The 17,744-nt window shown below is 39.5% G+C and overlaps 1 protein-coding gene across 4 annotated transcripts in view; it reads left to right on the top strand.

Moving 5' to 3' along the window:
* The first annotated feature begins 392 nt into the window (after window positions 1-392).
* plcg2 (phospholipase C gamma 2) overlaps window positions 393-17,744 on the top strand; it is an 81,491-nt gene continuing 64,139 nt past the window's right edge. For 3 of the 4 annotated variants that reach the window (XM_002934948.5, XM_018093520.2, XM_012962308.3), the window contains exons 1-2: window positions 393-619; window positions 12,675-12,914. In XM_002934948.5, the coding sequence (XP_002934994.2) occupies window positions 12,716-12,914 (199 nt within the window). In that variant the 5' untranslated portion in view covers window positions 393-619; window positions 12,675-12,715. Of the gene's footprint in view, window positions 620-10,315; window positions 10,411-12,674; window positions 12,915-17,744 lie in introns of those variants that run through there. The other variant, XM_018093522.2, reaches the window with a different exon arrangement.

Below are 17,744 nucleotides of genomic sequence, written 5' to 3'. Positions count from 1 at the left end.
ATTGGGATTTGCAGTATATGAAGAAGAGCTTCTGCTCCTCTTCCTCATTGATATTGCACTTGCAGATGTGGTCAAAATGACCCTCTGACCTGGAATATATGTGCGGATGTCGGGGCAGTGTGGTTGATATTGAAACTGCCTTGCCAAAGCTGGGCATTTACGGGCAGCCCTATCTTAAAGGTAAAAAAAAACCCTGGAACATACCTAACAATCATTACGGCACAAACAGAAACTTCATTTTTAAGGGCGGTGCACCAGAGTGCCGTTACCGTTACTATTAATCGCAGATTATATGACACGGTTTATGCGGGTTACCTCTTTCGAATACACCTTTAAGGGTTCATGTTTTAGGCTGACATTACGTCATAAAATGCATGCGAGAGAAAAAATAGGTGAAAACAGGAAGGGCAGCGCGCTGTACAGCCCGGGCAGATGAGAGGGACACTTCCTTGTAGGAGCGCTGCTGGGCAGACCCCCCGCCTCTGAGCCGCACAGTTATGTGCTTGGTGCTGCACCGGGGACACCAGCAGGAAACTACCGGCCCCGAGTCGCCGTCGGACATTTTTTCGGAGGAGAGATGAAGTGCAGCCGCCTTTGTACCATCTCCATATAGTGTAAAGTACGTAAGTGTTGTTTGTCTGACGCACAGACACCTGCTATGTAGCCCGGGCAGTACCTATGGGCTGGAACTAAAACTTTCTCTGTGCGCACCTGTGCCACCTTAGTGCTTGTTCCCATAGGATGGAGTTAATATGTAAACTTAACAGCAAAAAGTATCTGCACATTTAAAAAAAGTAAATACAAAAAGAAATGTTTTGAGTGTGCAGATACTTTTTGCTCTTGTGATTATTTTTGGAGTTACTGCTTGGGTTTTCTCCAGTGTCTTTGCACCTCTGTTATTTATGACAAGGTGTGCACTTTGGCAGTGTGCAATATTAATATGTAAACTTACCTGAAAACTAGTGAATATGTCTGTTATATTGACATGGGTACCGGTGTTTGTCCGTGTCACTCCATTCTAAACCATATCCTTACAGCCTGATATAGTTTTTCACTGCCAGTGTTCAGCACTGTGCAATGGATGCGCCGAATCCAAACTCTTTAAATCGTTTGACTTTTGTTCACACAAAGAAGGAAATTGCAACTTTTTCCATGTGTGGCACAGATGGTTCTTTTCAGCCCTTCTGTACATTTGCAAAGAGTTCAGACTTCTCCAAAAATGATTTGCAAAATAGCAGATGTGGTGGCTGCATAGGTAGATGCATCTGGAGATAACAGTTGCACCTACTGACTAGGCTGCTACAGACCTCCAGACTTTGTGGTAGCTTCATGGTTACCACAGTGGTTTGCGCCAATCGTCGCAGTTGTGCCAAAAGCATAGGGCCTATGTCACACTCATGGTGAATGTATGCAATCATGCCAGCTGCATCTGATTCCTGCCAAAGTGCAAGTACAAGTGCAACTGCGTCAGTTTTAATGCATGGGATGTAGTTGCATCTGATGGTGAATTTAATGATGCTGGAATGATAGGACAAAATGCTAGATTGTTGGTAAAAACAAAATGGCAGTTATGTCCGAAATAGCATTTTGCACACTGCAGTCCCCTTTCTCTTGCAATATTTCTCTGTGTCTTGCACCATCTGTGTTTCTTTCTATTTTACCCATGTGTCACAGGGCAACAAGGCTGATTTCAGCCAGAAATTAATGGCTGAATTTTCTAGAAAAACGTTCCCTATATATGCAGTGACAAGCCGATTTCATTTCTCTTAATGCAAATGCGCAGAGGGCAGGGTGGGGGCCGAATCAGTATTTTCTCTGTCTAAACCATGTCTGACTGTAGCATTGTGTTTTTTTCTGTTGTTGACCTTTGTTCTGGTTCTCTATGGTGTAATGCCTGTTGGCAGATAAGCTGAAGATGAACAGCAATTCTTTAACATTACATATCTTTCTCCTGATTTAAAGTATTAGGTCATTACGGCAGTTTTATTGGGAACAGTGTGCTTTGATTGCTGTAATTTTACCTGGATAAACTTTTTAGCCCCATGTGAATTTTTAGCAGTTCTAGTTACATAACTAAATGTGTGCATTGTTGTGGAACTGCTGGGGTAAAGATGTTAAACTGGCATGGTACTTACTGTTACATTTGCGTGTAGTCAGACCTGCATCTCAAACATGAATCAAACACACAAAATCCCAATATTCAGCCAGCAATGTGTGAAGCAGCTTCACTAGGTCACACTGGACTTGGAGTCTAGGATAATAAGATCGTTGAATTACAAATGTAAAGCGTTCCCTAGCCTGTGAAAGGCGCTTTGCTGACAACTGGCTCCCTATTTTGGGAAGAGATAAGTGCTGTTAGGGGTGGCTTACGGGAATTTGTTTTGACAAATTAACAGTGATAGAGGAACATGTCATTATCACTAAAAAGTTAAATGCAGATTAATAAAGCTCCTCCTAACATACTGTTTTTAGTTACTTCTGCACTTAAAAAAGACTTGTGGGTAATGCATAAGCCTCTTTGTCATCTGTTACAGCTGTGAAATGGAAAGATGCACTTTAATAGTAGAACTGGTTTTATAGCTGTTTTATGAGAGGTTCTGCAGAATTTCATAAATATCTTTTGTGTTCTTACATGGGTAAAATGTGGAGAAGAAGTAATGCCTTAATAAGTTGCCCAAGAGTGAGGCAGCTCTCCATCTGATATTTTGCAGGCACCAATGAGAACTGACTTGTATTGGTTTTAACAGTGCAGTAATTTCTTCATTTCCTTTTTGCTTCACATAACTCTTCTGAGGGGCTGAAGTGACAGTTGTAATGGTGCAAAGCATGTAAAAGTGTTAAACTGATACTGCACATGTGGGTTCCAAGAAAACTGTGCAGTATTTTCATTTTCTCAAATGAATTGCTTTCATGTTATAAAAGATAGTGGGTGTTGTTTAAAATGTCTGAATAGAAATATATCTGTAAATTCTTATAATGCCAAGAATATCAAGGACAGAAAATATGATCCCACAATTTGAATTTTTTTAACTCAGATTCCAGTACTCAGGCTTCACGATGGCATTTAACGGCCAGAAGCCAGGACAAGGTCGCCTTCCAGTGAAGGGCTTGTTGTGGCTGATGATCATTGTCAGGGAGCTGTGGCACAGAAGATGAAGCATCAGACATGGCAGCCTCAACGCCACTGTGCAGCAGTAAGAAGTAAAAGGGATAGCTGCTCTCAGAAATAAAAACAAGCAATACTTATTCCTTGCAGAAATACTAGTTGAGTTAAACAAACTAATGTTTACACAAGGAAAGCTCAAATTGCGCTTCACTTCAATACAAAAATTGTTGAACAAAATCGGTGGCTTCCAGTCTCTGTTATAATGTGTACATAAGCAAAATTAGTGGAGGTCTGGTGACAGTTTGTGCTCTACCCATGGGTTATCCAGCAATAAAGGGGCTTTGGTACTGTCCTTTGCTACTAACTCTGGGCTTTTTAGATTTTTTTGTGTTGATAAAAAATGGGGAGTATTCTCAAGAAAGCTTCCTTGTGGTGTTGGTGTCTTTTTCATATATTTGGCACAGCTTTTAATCTACCGTTGCTGGTGTAAAAATATTTTAATCATCCAGTTCCTTCTAACCCTTTTGCTAGTGTCAGGTTGACCCTGGAAGCTGTTGTTGTTAGAATAAATGTTAAGATACATGTGAATTCACTCAGTTCTCTAAATGTAATCTAAGAAACATATCGGCTCAGGTGGACCTTGGCTCCAAAACACTGATGGCTATAAGGAGCAATTTGACTACCACTGTTTTCCACCTTTATACTCATGTCCCTATAGGCTAATTCAGTCAATGTTCATATCTAATCATGAAGGTACACGTCTCCCTGTTACCTTGTTGAATCCATAAAATACTGCCATTAGGCTGCTGCTGACCGAATTTTAGTCAACTGGCAGTATTCTGAGCACTCTATATGTGTAGATTTTATATTGGTGAACTACATCTCCTGTCAACCTAAGCTAGGGCTCCAATTTATCTGTAGATCTTCTTTCTTTTTGGGACTGTGAGGTGTCTGTTATTAAAAAGGTAAACGTTTAGCTGGTTGCTATAGGTGACTTGACATGTAGTAAACTTTGCACCTTTTATCACATAAACCTCATAATTCAACAACAGAAAAGAATATAATTGTATTATTGGAATGTGGGCACAGCTCTGACATTTCTAAAAGCAGTACATGGTTTTATAGGCATTACTATCTGCCATACTTAGGGGCACATTTACTAACCCACGAATCCGAATCCGAATTGGAAAAATTCCGATTGGAAAACGAACATTTTGCGTCTTTTTCGTATTTTTTGCGATTTTTTCGGCGCCTTTACGACTTTTCGGAAATTGTCGCGACTTTTTCGTAGCCATTACGACTTGCGCGAAAAAATGTGAGTTTTTCGTAGCCATTACGATTCGCTCGTATCTTGTCGCGACTTTTTCGTATTGAGCGCTCGTAAGCGGCGGGCGAAACTTTCAGACTTAGCATGACTCATAGGACATAGGACTCAATAGCACGCTGCAGCTCCAACCTGGCCCAAGGAAAGTCACCATACTGAAGCTTGAATGAATCCGAATGTTTCGTACTCGGCGCGAAAGCTGCGAAAAAATTGCGACTTTTTAACGCTACGAAAAAATCGCCAGATTTTGCGCAACTTTCGGAATGGCCACGATCATTAAGAAAAAACCGCATTCGGACACATTCGGCCCGTTCGTGGGTTAGTAAATGTGCCCCTTAGTGTTGCCACCTGTCCGGTTTTGACCCGGATAGCATGGTTTTTGGAAGGGCTGTTTGGGTCGAAACTGTTTGACTGATTTATTAGGAAAACCAGACAGGACTGGTAGATTGGAATGACAATTGGCCAATCGCTGATCTCCATGTCATAGTCCCCACCCCCTGACATTATTGCCCTGTGAAGTCACCGCCACACCTCTTCCAGGAGTTGCTAAAGCTGAAAGGTGCTGACCTGAGCCGTTCTCCAAACTGCTCCTCCACAGTTGTACAGGAGTGCAACTTTATCCCTTAGAACAGGGATCCCCAATCCCCAGCCACACTTGCATCACACAAGCATGTAAAAAGTTCTCTGGAAATGCCAAATAAGGAATGTAATTTGCTATTTGGTGGCCCCATATGGATTGCTAGTGTGCTGTAAAACTGTGTCTCTGTGCTTCTAAAACTTGCCTCCAAGCCAGAAATTTAAAATGGGCACCTACTTTAAGATTACTTGACTTGGCTAGACTGAGTTGGCAGCTTATTGGCCTATGTAGTGGGCCCATCTGATCTGCTGAACAATATCTGACTGAAAATCAGCTTGCTATCTGTTGGGCAGGAACGTAAATTGCTTTGGGAAAGGACCTACTAAATGGGAGGCCATATCGAGAAAAGATCTGTTTGTTTGGCGACCTTGCCAAATAACAAACATTATGTGTATGACCAACTTAAAAATAAATGTAGATGTTGCTTAATGGTGCAGTTCATCTTTAAGTTAACATTATGCTAACGCTAATTCAAGTAGCCTAAAAACTATTGCTTTGTGGTGCTTTAACTTTATTGTTACTTTTTAATGCTAATATTTCTATTTAGACCATCTCCAATTCATCATTCAGACTCTTGTTCAACCCACTGCCTGATTGCTTGGGTAAACTGCACCCTAGCAACCAGATGCCGATGAAATTTCATACTGGAGAGATTCTGATAAAAAAAGCTAAATAATTCAAAGATCACCACAGGGGGACACAGTTAAAATGTGTAAGAGCCCTAAAGGTTAATTACCCCATTTACATGACATGTACAATTCAGTTGCATACATTCATTCTGTTATAACTGTGTCATAGTGAAAATGAAGTAGCCTTTGGCAGATTCTATAATGGCATAGTAAGTGTGCATCTTGACCAAATAGAGTTTACATTAATGGGGAATGTAGAAAAATTGAACGTGTCATTTTTTTGCAGCACTGATATCAGCTATATGTGGTACAGAAACACAGGGCAGACTGAAATCAGTTAACAATTACATTTCCATGCGATGGAAAGCATTCCAATTTAACATATGGCAAATGCAAATATGGCCATATACCAAAACAAATCCTAACCCTAATTTGTGGATTTTTAGAAAAATAAAGAAATTGCATTATCTATAAACAGAAAGTTGCTGTGCACAGTTTTCCAGAACTGTAAACTCACACAACTTTAATGGTTTGGTCAAATTGTGCGAAAAGTGATGAGATTTGGTTGAATCCCAAACTTAATCCTGTATTTGGTGAACACCTACTATAACCAAATGCTAACCTGCTGGTGTTTAAACCCATAGCTAAGGCAGATGCCACACATAGCGTATGGTGTATATATCCGCTTGCCGAAATTATCGCCATACACTCCTACCTGTGCCTGCCCCTGAATGCATGAGATACACTCGGGTGCAGGCACATATAGCGGATATCGGCTACATGTGCCTGCACCCGAGTGTACTCCATTCATTTTCCGTATATATTTTTCGTGACTTTTTCGTCGCCGGCGCGCAAAAATCGTATTGTTGCGCCGAGTACGAAAGTTTCGGATTCATTCAAGCTTCAGTATCGTGACTTTCCTTGGGCCAGGTTGGAGCTGCAGAGTGCCATTTATTCCTCTGTGAGGCTTCCAAAATTATGCAAAGTCGGAAAGGTTTTTCCGCCGTTTAAGATCGTTCAATACGATAAAGTCGCGACGGCGACAAAATAGTCACGCAAAATATGATAAAGTTGCGACGGCGACGAAAAAGTTGCGAAAAATACGAAAAAGTTGCGACGGTGATGAAAAAGTTGCGAAAAATACGAAAAAGTTGCGACCGCGACGAAAAAGGCGTAAAACTTTCTTTCCAATCTGAATTTTTTGCCATTCGGGATTCGAATTCGTGCTTTGGTAAATCTGCCCCCTTGTGTGGCATCAGCCTTAGGTACATATGATTTCATAAGACAACTTTTAGTCGAAAACTCAATGACTGAGGAATTAAGGTTTTTTAAGAGAATTAAAAAATCTGACAAAGGTTGTTTTGCAAATATGGATTGACTGGACATCACTCACATTTTTTCTCTCTAAGATAAATGTAATGTGTGGGTATCAACTCATTTTGTTTCATTAGACTGTTTTTTTCTTTGTTTTGGGTGTTCTGCTGAGGTATATCTCAAGTAATAGATCACTTACCAATCCTGCATCCACTCCTTCTTCTGTCCATAGCTTTATTTTGTCTTGAATATTGACCAAGTATTTGGCAAAGATATTTGATTTTGAAAATGTCTTGTTTTTTTATATATTTATTATATATAATTATTATCTACATTTAATAAAGTATATTATTTAAACAAAAAAACAATATATCTTGAGTAATAGATGGTCAGCCTTTGCACACTTTTTGCACATTTGTGTTTTCACTCTTTTGCACTTGGGTGAGAAGCACACTCAGGCTTCAATAAAAAAAAAGTGGTCAGCCTGTAAAATTTACGGGTTTGGTTGAAAATAATGATATACTATTGGTTTCCATGAGATCAATATGCTGTGTGAGTGTATGATGTAGGACAAGAGACCTTTGACCACTAATATTTCCAGTTAGTAACTTTTTATGGAGACTACAAGTACATGGGTGAGATTAATAAAGCTACACAGAGTGTGACTGGCATCAGGAAGAAAGACAGTTTCAGCTGTGCCTGATAATGGCAGAACTCAGAGAGAGAAAGAATGCTATGGAAAGGATGGAATTGTTTCCCTGTACTTTTGTTGTATTTTATGAAAACAATGCAGTGGTTTATAATAGGTATAGAATCTCTTAAATTATTATTTTGAGCAAATAAGTCTAATTGTTTACAATTAATTTTTTCTCTGTGAAACAGTATTTTGTACTTGATGGTAATTAATGAATTTATGGCAAACTCATCCTGTTGGGTTTATGTAACGTTTACATTTTAATAGACGTAAAAGATTTGTTAAATAAAATTATGGAAAATAATGCTTATCCTGAACCCCTCAGGTCTCGTCGTTCCAGATAATAGATTCCATACCTACATTTGGATAATGTTCCCTTGTAAAACCCACGCTCATGGATTTGAACATGACCGACCCCCTTAGGGCCGTGGCAGACGGGAAGATTAGTCGCCCGTGTCAAATCTCCCTTGTTGCAGGCGATTAATCTCCCCGATATGCCATCCCACCGGCTATATAAATCGCTGGTGGGATGGCATACGCAGCACCAAGATTGGCGAATCTTCCTCTCAAGGCAACTTCGGCGATTTCAACAAATTGCGCCGCCGCATATGCCATCCCACTGGCGATTTATATTCTAGCCGGTGGGATGGCATATCAGGGAGATTAGTCGCCGGCGACAAGGGAGATTTATCACGGGCGACTAATCTCCCCGTCTGTCACAGCCCTTAAATGTGTTGGAGGTTGCTGGAAGTAGTAGTTTCTGTTTTAGCAAACCCCTGTAACCTGTTATGTTGCAGCAGAACTGATTGTTGCCTCTACCATTTTGTTCATACTCTCAGGTTTTAATAAACAGGCAAGAGAGGCATTTGCCCAGGGCCTACCAGGATAGGGGGTCCACTAGCCCACCTTTCATTTGGGAGAACTTTTGGCAGAAGCATCCTGCAGAGATAGCAGACCCCTCATTTTAATCAACTGAAAGTGCTCTACTGCACATCTGGGGATCATGTGTACTTCAATAAGTGCAGACTATTTCTTTACTGATTGCCTTAATATATTGAACTTTACGTGCTTGAAAGTTTATTCTATCACAAATTTCTTGGGCCAGTGGGTGCCCACCAATGATATTTTGCCCAGGGCCTGCTGGTACCTTAAAGGGGTAGTTCACTTTAAATTAACTTTTAATACGATGTAGAGTTATAGGACCCATTATCCAGAGTGCTCGGGACCTGGGGTTTTCCAGATAAGGGGTCTTTCCGTAATTCAGATCTCCTAACTTAAGTCTGCCAAAAAAAAAATATTTAAACAGTAATTAAACCCAGTAGGGTTGTTTTGGCTCCAATACGGATTGATTATATCTTGGCTGGTATCAAGTACAAGGTACTGTTTTATTATTACAGAGAAAAAGGAAACCATTTTTAAAAATGTGAATTATTTGATTAAAATTGGGTCTATGGGAAATGGCCTTTCCATAATTCAGAACTTTCTGGATAATGGGTTTCCGGATAAGGGGTCAGATACCTGTAATAAAAAGTAACAATAAAACAATAAAATTGTAGCCTTACAGAGTTTTTGACTGCCGGGGTGAGTGGCCCCCATTTGAGAGCTGGAAAGAGGTAGAGGAGAAATGCAAATAATTCAATATATATAAAAAATAAATAATGAAAACCATTATTGCTAGGTATATGGTATTCTATAAAATATTAAAAGTTAACTTAAAGGTGAACCACCCCTAAAGCGGCCCTGCATACTCTGTATTTATGAATAAAGTAACCCTACTGTGTGGATTGGTTACTTTAAAGTTGCCTATGGGCATTGTGGATGGCCCAGTAGTTTTTTTTAACAAGAAAACTGTGTCCAAAATTAAATTTTATCAAATATAGGGAACAGCACACTAGCCTCTTAAGTTTGTACACTAGTTCTCAAAACAAATTAGGTGCTTTCATACACGGTTCATATGTTTTATTACATTTTCTCTTTAGACTCCTGTTAGTCAGGTGGGGTATCGTTTACTATATAGATATATATATATTTTTTTGCTTTATATAATGTGCTCCAAAAATGGTCCTGTCCACTTTAAAAAGTTTACAGTAACTCTGTACGTCTTAAGGTGGGTGCTGCCAAATAAGGAAAGTTAACTGAAATACAAGAATACTTTAGATGCTGTGCTTCTCTCTTTGTATTAGGAGAAATAGGTTCTTGTAACAACTGTTGTGCTGGAATGTATATCATGGTACTTGTTCTTATTTGCTGCAATTAAAACAAAATGGGCTGATCAATGGTCCCATATAAAATTGATTCAGATAATATGTTATCCAGATCCTCTTCTATTTAGTAATTATGTGGTAATCACTAGGCCTGAGAAGATGTCTGGTGTAGTTTTCACATTTTCTACAATGTAAAGCTAAATATTCCCTTAATGTTTGAGAGAAAGCAACCATTTGATTGTTTGATTCAGAATCAACTTTACTCTTTGTCTTTAATGTGTGTCTGACAATGGGGAAGGAAGGTCTGTGTAAGCTTGAAGCACAAGGAAGGAAGTTGAAGCAGTAGAGCACAGCGCCTTAGTTGCGGTGGGGGCCGTGGGGAATACAAAAAAAGCAGAAGCAAAGAGGCAACAAGGAAGAAGTTTAGTGTTTTATGCATGAACACATTATGTGCCTTTTAACAGAGACAAAATCTCTGACACTCAGGCCTAGGAGGATGGCGGTGAGTATTGGGGACAGGTTCACATCGAGAGATCTGTTATACCGCAGCAGGCATGTATTATATTAGCTTTGAACTGTAACCTTTTAAATGGGCCAGCAACACTTTATTGTATGGCCACACTCACCAAAGCTGCAGTTAAGAGGCTGCTCTATTGTTGGAATAGTATTTCTTGTATTGATGAAATATGGTAGCAATGTTTAATTTTAGCAAACGGAATTGTGGAAAAGATTGTAAGAGTATTTTAGACTAATTTATTACTATTGTTTAAGAATACAGTGGATGTTGAATATGGTGTTGGCAGTATTCAAAATGTACAAACTAACCTATTGGAACTTGAATTGTTACATATTAGCTTATTTATATAAACGACATCACATTTCCTGAAGCAAAGACACAGCTTTTTCTAGTGCAGGGACACAGTGTACTATATTTAAATAGATACAAAGCCGTTTTATTTTTAGGTGTTATTGTTCCATAACATTCAGTTGCATTGTAATAACTATGCCCTGTTAGATGCACATGACACAATATATATATATATATATATATATATATATATATATATTTAGAAGTACATTGAAAAACTTTTTGAGTACCAAAGAATATCATGTTTGCAAAGGATATAATGTAATATGGACATGACAGATAGAAATGTATTATGCATAAATTATTGCTACATTGCAGTCTTTTAATGTGATTAGTGTCTGCCTGGGTTCTAGCTGATCCTGAAGAAGGCAAGGAAGGAACTTATATCATAACATTAGGTATGTGGCAGTTGCATTAGTTTTAAAGGATATTGTTCGAAAAGTTTTTTTTAACCAAAAATGTACGTGTGAATTGTTCCTTTGCCTTTTAAAAAAAAATAAAATAAATATCAGTAGCATTAGTGGCCCCTATCACAAAATCTTTTGAGGTCTCAGACCCTAGAGAAAATGATCTGGCTCATGCTTATACTGAATACCATAACCTACATTTCAAAATGGTTTTAAGATTAATATTATTTTGTCAAAACTAATAGAATAATTATTCTGCTCACACCCGTTCTCTGTAAATGATGTAAAAGATTATCCATAAAACCATGTTGTATGGTGTGTGGGCCTAAACCACAGATACAGTTTAAAGTATTCTGTTATCATACTGACTTGACATGCAGTTCAAGCAGATCTCTGCTACGTTGGTGTCGCTTTCGCTCCCATGGTATATGTACGCAATGCCCATGTTGAAGTTCTCTGTGTTACAATTTGATTCTTCATATACCGTAGCCCATGTAGTGTTCAAAGGCAAATAAATGTCTGGTTGCAGCCTTTAAATGTAAATGAGGCCTATTGCCTTTAAAGGACAATGAAAGGTTAATATAAATTAAAAGTAAGTCTAAAGGCATTCAATTACTTACTGCATATCTAAATTCACAGATCCCTGCTTGCTTCTGAGATATGGTGCTGGCAGCCTACAGCAGTGTGAAGACTACAGTGACATCACTGAAATCTCTCTGTCCTTCCTGTAGGCCTTCAGTATCAATGCACATGTGTATAACTTGATCCTGTCTCCTGTTCTGAGCTACACATGCCCACCAGCCAATCAGAAACAGATCTCCCGGGGGCGGGGGGGGGGGGGGAATGAAACACATGTGCAGTATGAAGCAAGGAGGGAAAGGAAGGGAGAATACCTTTTTAGAGATAGCTGCCTGTTCTAGAAAATGTGAAGTAAGTGTGACTGAGTAAATATTTGATTAGGTGAGCCAAAAGTGTGGCATTTTTACTAAACAATAGGAGGACTATTGGGCAGTATGCTTTTTAAATTTTGACTTGCATTCTCCTTTAAATTCCTTGTTTGTTTTCTTTTAGTCTTAAATATTATAAGACTTAAGCTGGCCGTACACCAGCTGAAAAAAATCTTGTGTCTCAGCCCCTTGAGACCAACTGAACAGCTTATAGGCCCCTGTATAGGACTGATATGTGAACAGAAATATGCCCAATATCTATCAGGCAGGTTTAAAATATCATTTCTGCAGTCCTCGTCTCACAATCTCCATAGGCCCACTGCATGATTAGCCAGATTTGGACCAGCACATTGGTAGCCAAATTGGGCAGAGATCCACTTGTTTGAAGACCTGACCTTTTATGACCAGCCTAATACTGTAATGCACATTACTCGGAGCATAGATTTGTTGTGGCTATAATGAAAGCTCATAAAATTAAAACTGTACAGTAATAAATAGGTATATATATATATGTTTATAAAAGGTTTTTATCTTCTTCACACAGCATATATAAAGGATAGCTATTGGACTAGAAGATTGTGAAAAATGGATCGCAGGGGGAGTTCTGATTATAGAAGTCTCCCTGAATATGAGAAGAGCCAGATTAAGAGAACCCTTGAGCTGGGCACAGTCATGACTGTCTTCAACTACAAGAAGTCACAGCCTGATCGAAGGACCATCCAAGTGATAATGGAAACTGGCCAGGTGGCGTGGTGTAAGACAAATGATAAGATTGAAGGATTCTGTGAGTAATTTTTAGATTAACATTTTTGATCTAAGGTTGAGAAAAAAATTGCATTTCATAAAATAAGAATGTGTCCACTTTATTTTTTTCATTGCTGTATATGAAGTGACAAAGTAACTATAAGATTGTATTCATAGATAAACAATATCAGCTTACTTGTATTTCATATTCACAAAAAAATAAATGCAGTTAAATCTGGGATCAATCTTCAAAGCGTTTTTCAGCAGGATTCGTATTATGCTGAATCCATGTGCCTAGCCCAAACAAGTCCGAACCATTAAATCACATAACTTAGACCATGTGAGAAAAGAGAGCGACAAAATATTGTAACATGCTTCATGTTAGGAGGATTATTGTAATTTGCATATGCAAATTAGGGATTCCATTTTTTTGTTGAGAATTTGGTATTCACCTGAATCTGAAAATAGTAGATTTGGTACATCCCTAAGTTTTTCTTGCTGGCTCAAATACTAATGCCCTCTGCTTTAAAACATCACCTAAAAGCCATAAAAAAATACCTCTGAAGTTTTATCAAGGCTGTTCAGAGGGTTCAGTAGCCCAAATAAGGACAAACGTATTCTTACCTTGTTAATCTTTGGCAATATACCGAAAAACAATGCATAAAACTATTCATAAATAGTAGTAAGAATCTTAAAGGACGGGGGCGCGGCGCAGTTGGCAGGGCCAACACATCCTTTTGTAGTATTGTTTTTCAGGGTGTCCTTTACAGCTCCACAATTAGGCATTTGTACCACAAAATATTTTGCTACGTTTCATAGGTGACTTATACCATCTGGTAAAAAATGTTGTATCTGTATTCCAGTTTTCTAAAGCCTGTGGATGATTTAAGAATGATGTTGCCTGCTTCTGAGCTGAATGCTTAGTTACTTCCTCCATTTTCTAAATTGAGAAAGATTGTGTCTTGAATTGCTTGAGGCATTGAACATTCCCATCTTACTGTATCAAAGGACTTTTACAAGAAGTTGAACTTGTAACTAGGCATTAACATGACACCCTTGGCATGGTCTGCCCATCATTTAATACTGCTATTTTACAAGTACCTTAGCTCCCATTATTACAAATCTTTGTAATTGTTAGTAGCAACTGAGCTGCTCTGTGGGTCCTTACCCTAAAGCTGTTTTGATCACTTATAAAGGGCCCTATCATATTCATACATAAGGGCATATTTATCAAAATGTGAAATTAGAGCCTCCATTTTTAGAAGCTTATTTAACAATGGGTGAAAATTAGATTCCACGATTTGATACATACACTTCTAAAGATCCCATAGGAATTTATAGAAAATGAGAGAATTTTTCTGCAGTGAGCTCTAATCCCACATTTTGATAAATCTATCCCTTAGTGCAGTGCTGTCCAACTGGCGGCCTGGACCGCAACCCCCCTCTGTGTGGCCCCCCACCTGTCTGGCTGCTTTGATGTCTTACCTTTGTGTAAGATTTAAATGGTATCAGTACTGAGATTAACTGGCCCCCAGCATTGTTCCCACCTCAGATTCAGGCTGTAATTCCCCTGTATTGTTTAAACATGTAATCCCTTGTACTGTTCACACCTTTTAATCTCTGCATTATTCACCCACTGCAGTATTCACACCTCAGGCTCAGACTCCCAGAACAAACTTCTGCCAGGTTCACCTCCCCAGGCAGCATAGGGCAGGCTGAGTACTGCCTGTGTGTGCTATACTTTGCCTGCCCTATGCTGCCTGTGTGTGGCATGCTTTGCCTGCCCTATGCTGCCTGTGTGTGCCATACTCTGCATGCCCTATTCTGCCTGGGGAGGTGAACCTTGCAGGGGTTTGTTCTCTGAGTTTGTTAGCAGTTGGATATAGCCATTAAATGGTCCCTAAGGTGCGTAATTTTGTGCTGGAGGTTGCTGTGCTATCCACAGGGGAGGAGGAGGCGGCATATGGATTTAAGGGTGTGTCTTAATGTGACATGATATAATTCTTTTACATATGAATGAAGGTTGATATCCCTGTTGTGAGCTCCAACCATTTGGGTTTTTGCTGCGCTGCCACCATTAATATGGGCATGGTCTTAAAAGCTCTTGTGATAACATGGGTGTGGTTTGAAGTGGGTGCAGTTTAAAAAAGGGGAGTGGTCAAAAATGGCTTCCATTAGTGGCCCTCCACTATGTATGCTAGAGAAATTCCGGCCCTCGGCACCACAGAAGTTGGAGCAGCACTGCCTTAGAGTATGGTTAGCTTCAATAGAAGCCAAATAACCTGTGTGTAAGTTTGTTGAGAGAAAACAGAACACCTGTTGTAAAAAATATGCAGGCACAGAGAACATACAAACTCTTTGCAGGTAGAGTGCCCTGGTTGGAATCCGATCATATCATCATATCATATTGCTACAAGTAAGGAGTGCTAAGCTTTAGCCCCTAGCACTCAGTTATAAAGACTAGGCAAATTTGCACCCCCATATATAATAAAAGGCACTAGATTTGCCCGGTAGCAGTAACACATAGCAAACAATAAAAAAGTGACCAGTAAAATCTACCTGCTGATTGATTGCTGAAGGATACTGCTCCTGGGCAAACATAGTGCCTTTTATTACATAGCCCCAATAGTCTTATTTGAAACATAGGTGTTTGTTCCAATGGCTGCTTTACTTGGCCCATTTTAGCATCTAATCCCGCTTTATAAAAATGTAGATTATCTATTTTATCTTATATGGCACTAAAACTCCATTCATTTGTAGTCATTGCCTTACAAGAGCTATTGAGGTTAATATTTTACTGATTATTAAAGTTCTGATATCACCAGAAGCAGTACGCTTATTGTTCAGACACTGTGGGTATTCAGAAAAAACTGATTCACACTGTTCAGTAAGCCAAATGTTGTACAGTTCATTCTTTGAGGCTATGTAAAATGCTCTTATTTTATTTTGGCCTTGGGAATATGCATGTTGCAGTTTATGGTCTCTGGTTTCATTTATGTACATTGGTCAGATTACAGTGACAAGTTTTCCTAAATATGCTGTAAATGGGATTTTATTAGAGCTTGTTTAGAGAACAACTCCATGAATACAAACCAACTTATGAAAACACTCCTTCGGGATTCACCGCCACCCCCAATATGCCAACCCAAAACTCCACCACCAACGTCCCCAACATAGGGTGCATTTTTGGGAAGCAAAGGCCGCAGAGCATTTTATTAAATCAATACACCTCACACTAAGTTTTCAGACCTCCCATGACCTCAGCATTCCCTAGGACAGTGCTGTCCAACTCTTGTGGTACCGAGGGCCGGAATTTTTCTGGCCTACATGATGGAGGGCCAATAATGGAAGCCAGTTTTGACCACTTCTCTTTTTTAAACCACGCCTATTTCAAACCACACCCATGTTATTACAAGAGCTTTTTAGACCATACCCACATTAATGTTGGTTGCACAGCAAAAACCCAAATGCTTGGTGCTCACTGTATGGATATCACCCTTCATTCATATTTGAAATAAGTTTATAATGTCATATTACAACATACCCTTAAATCCATATGCCTCCTCTCCTGTGGATAGCACAGCAACCCCCGGCATATAATTACACACTGTAGGCACCATATAATGACTATTTCCAAATGCTAACAAACTCCCAGAACAAACCCCTGCCAGGTTCACCTCCCACAGACAGCATAGGGGAGGCAGTGTATGGCACACACAGGTAGCATAGGGCAGGCAAAGTATGGCACACACAAGTGGCATAGAACAGGCAGAGTATGGCACACACACAGGCAGCATAGGGCAGGCAGAGTATGGCACATGCAGGCAGCATAGTTCAGGCAGAGTATGGCACACACAGATGGCATAATTCAGGCGGAGGATGGCATACACAGGCAGCATAGGGCAGGCAGTGTATGGCACACACAGGCAGCATAGGACAGGCAGAGTATGGCACACACAGGCAGCATAGGGCAGGCAGATGTGAACAGGTGAACAATGTGGGTGCTTACAGTCTGAGCCTGAGGTGTGAACACTGCAGCCTAAATCTGAGGTGTAACAAATGCAGGGGGTGAACAGTGCAGGGACTAAAAGGTATGAACAGTACAGGGGATTACATGTTTAAACAATAAAGTGGTTTACAGCCTAAATCTAAACTGTGAACAATGCATGGGGCCAGTTAATCTGTCTACTAATACAATTTAAAGCGTACACAAAGGTAATCAGTCACAGTAGCCTGACAGGTGGGGGGCCACATAGAGAGGGGCCAGTTGGACAGCACTGCCATAAGGCACAAACCAGTGCAACAAAAGTTGCACTAAGGATTGCACCATTCCATAGTAGTGAAGAATTAGTGTTCCACATTTTAAATTTCACCTGACCATCTGACCAGTAAGACTGTGCTTTTCCATAGTGCTAAAGAACTGCTTAGCAGATAATTGTGGCAAGAAACAAAACATCCACCTAGAGGTTTTTAGATAGTCCAAAATAACATGCCTGCCTATCTGGCCAATAAGATTCACCATTTCATAGCATTTGAGGTAGAAACTGTATATGTATGAGTTTGTCAAGGGTGCTGGGCTTGGATATGCAGTCTATTTGCTTATAATACTGGATAGACCCACCATAATTTATTGTTAAATAACTATAATATAGATGGGGCTGTATTGTATGCATTTTATTGAATTGGTTTTTATTGGAATACACACATAGATGGAGGAATATTCATTAATAAAAAGTGTATATATTTTATTGCACTCTGAAAGTTGCTTTAATTCAAAACAGAAGTGATGCAGCATTATTTAATCCTGGGTTCTAATAAAATATACTAAAGGTGAGAACTCTTTGCATTTACAGTACTTATGTATTTTTTT

Source organism: Xenopus tropicalis, chromosome 4, assembly GCF_000004195.4.
Source record: "Xenopus tropicalis strain Nigerian chromosome 4, UCB_Xtro_10.0, whole genome shotgun sequence".
Classification (NCBI taxonomy): domain Eukaryota; kingdom Metazoa; phylum Chordata; class Amphibia; order Anura; family Pipidae; genus Xenopus; species Xenopus tropicalis.
This window is presented reverse-complemented; position numbering and strand designations above follow the sequence as displayed.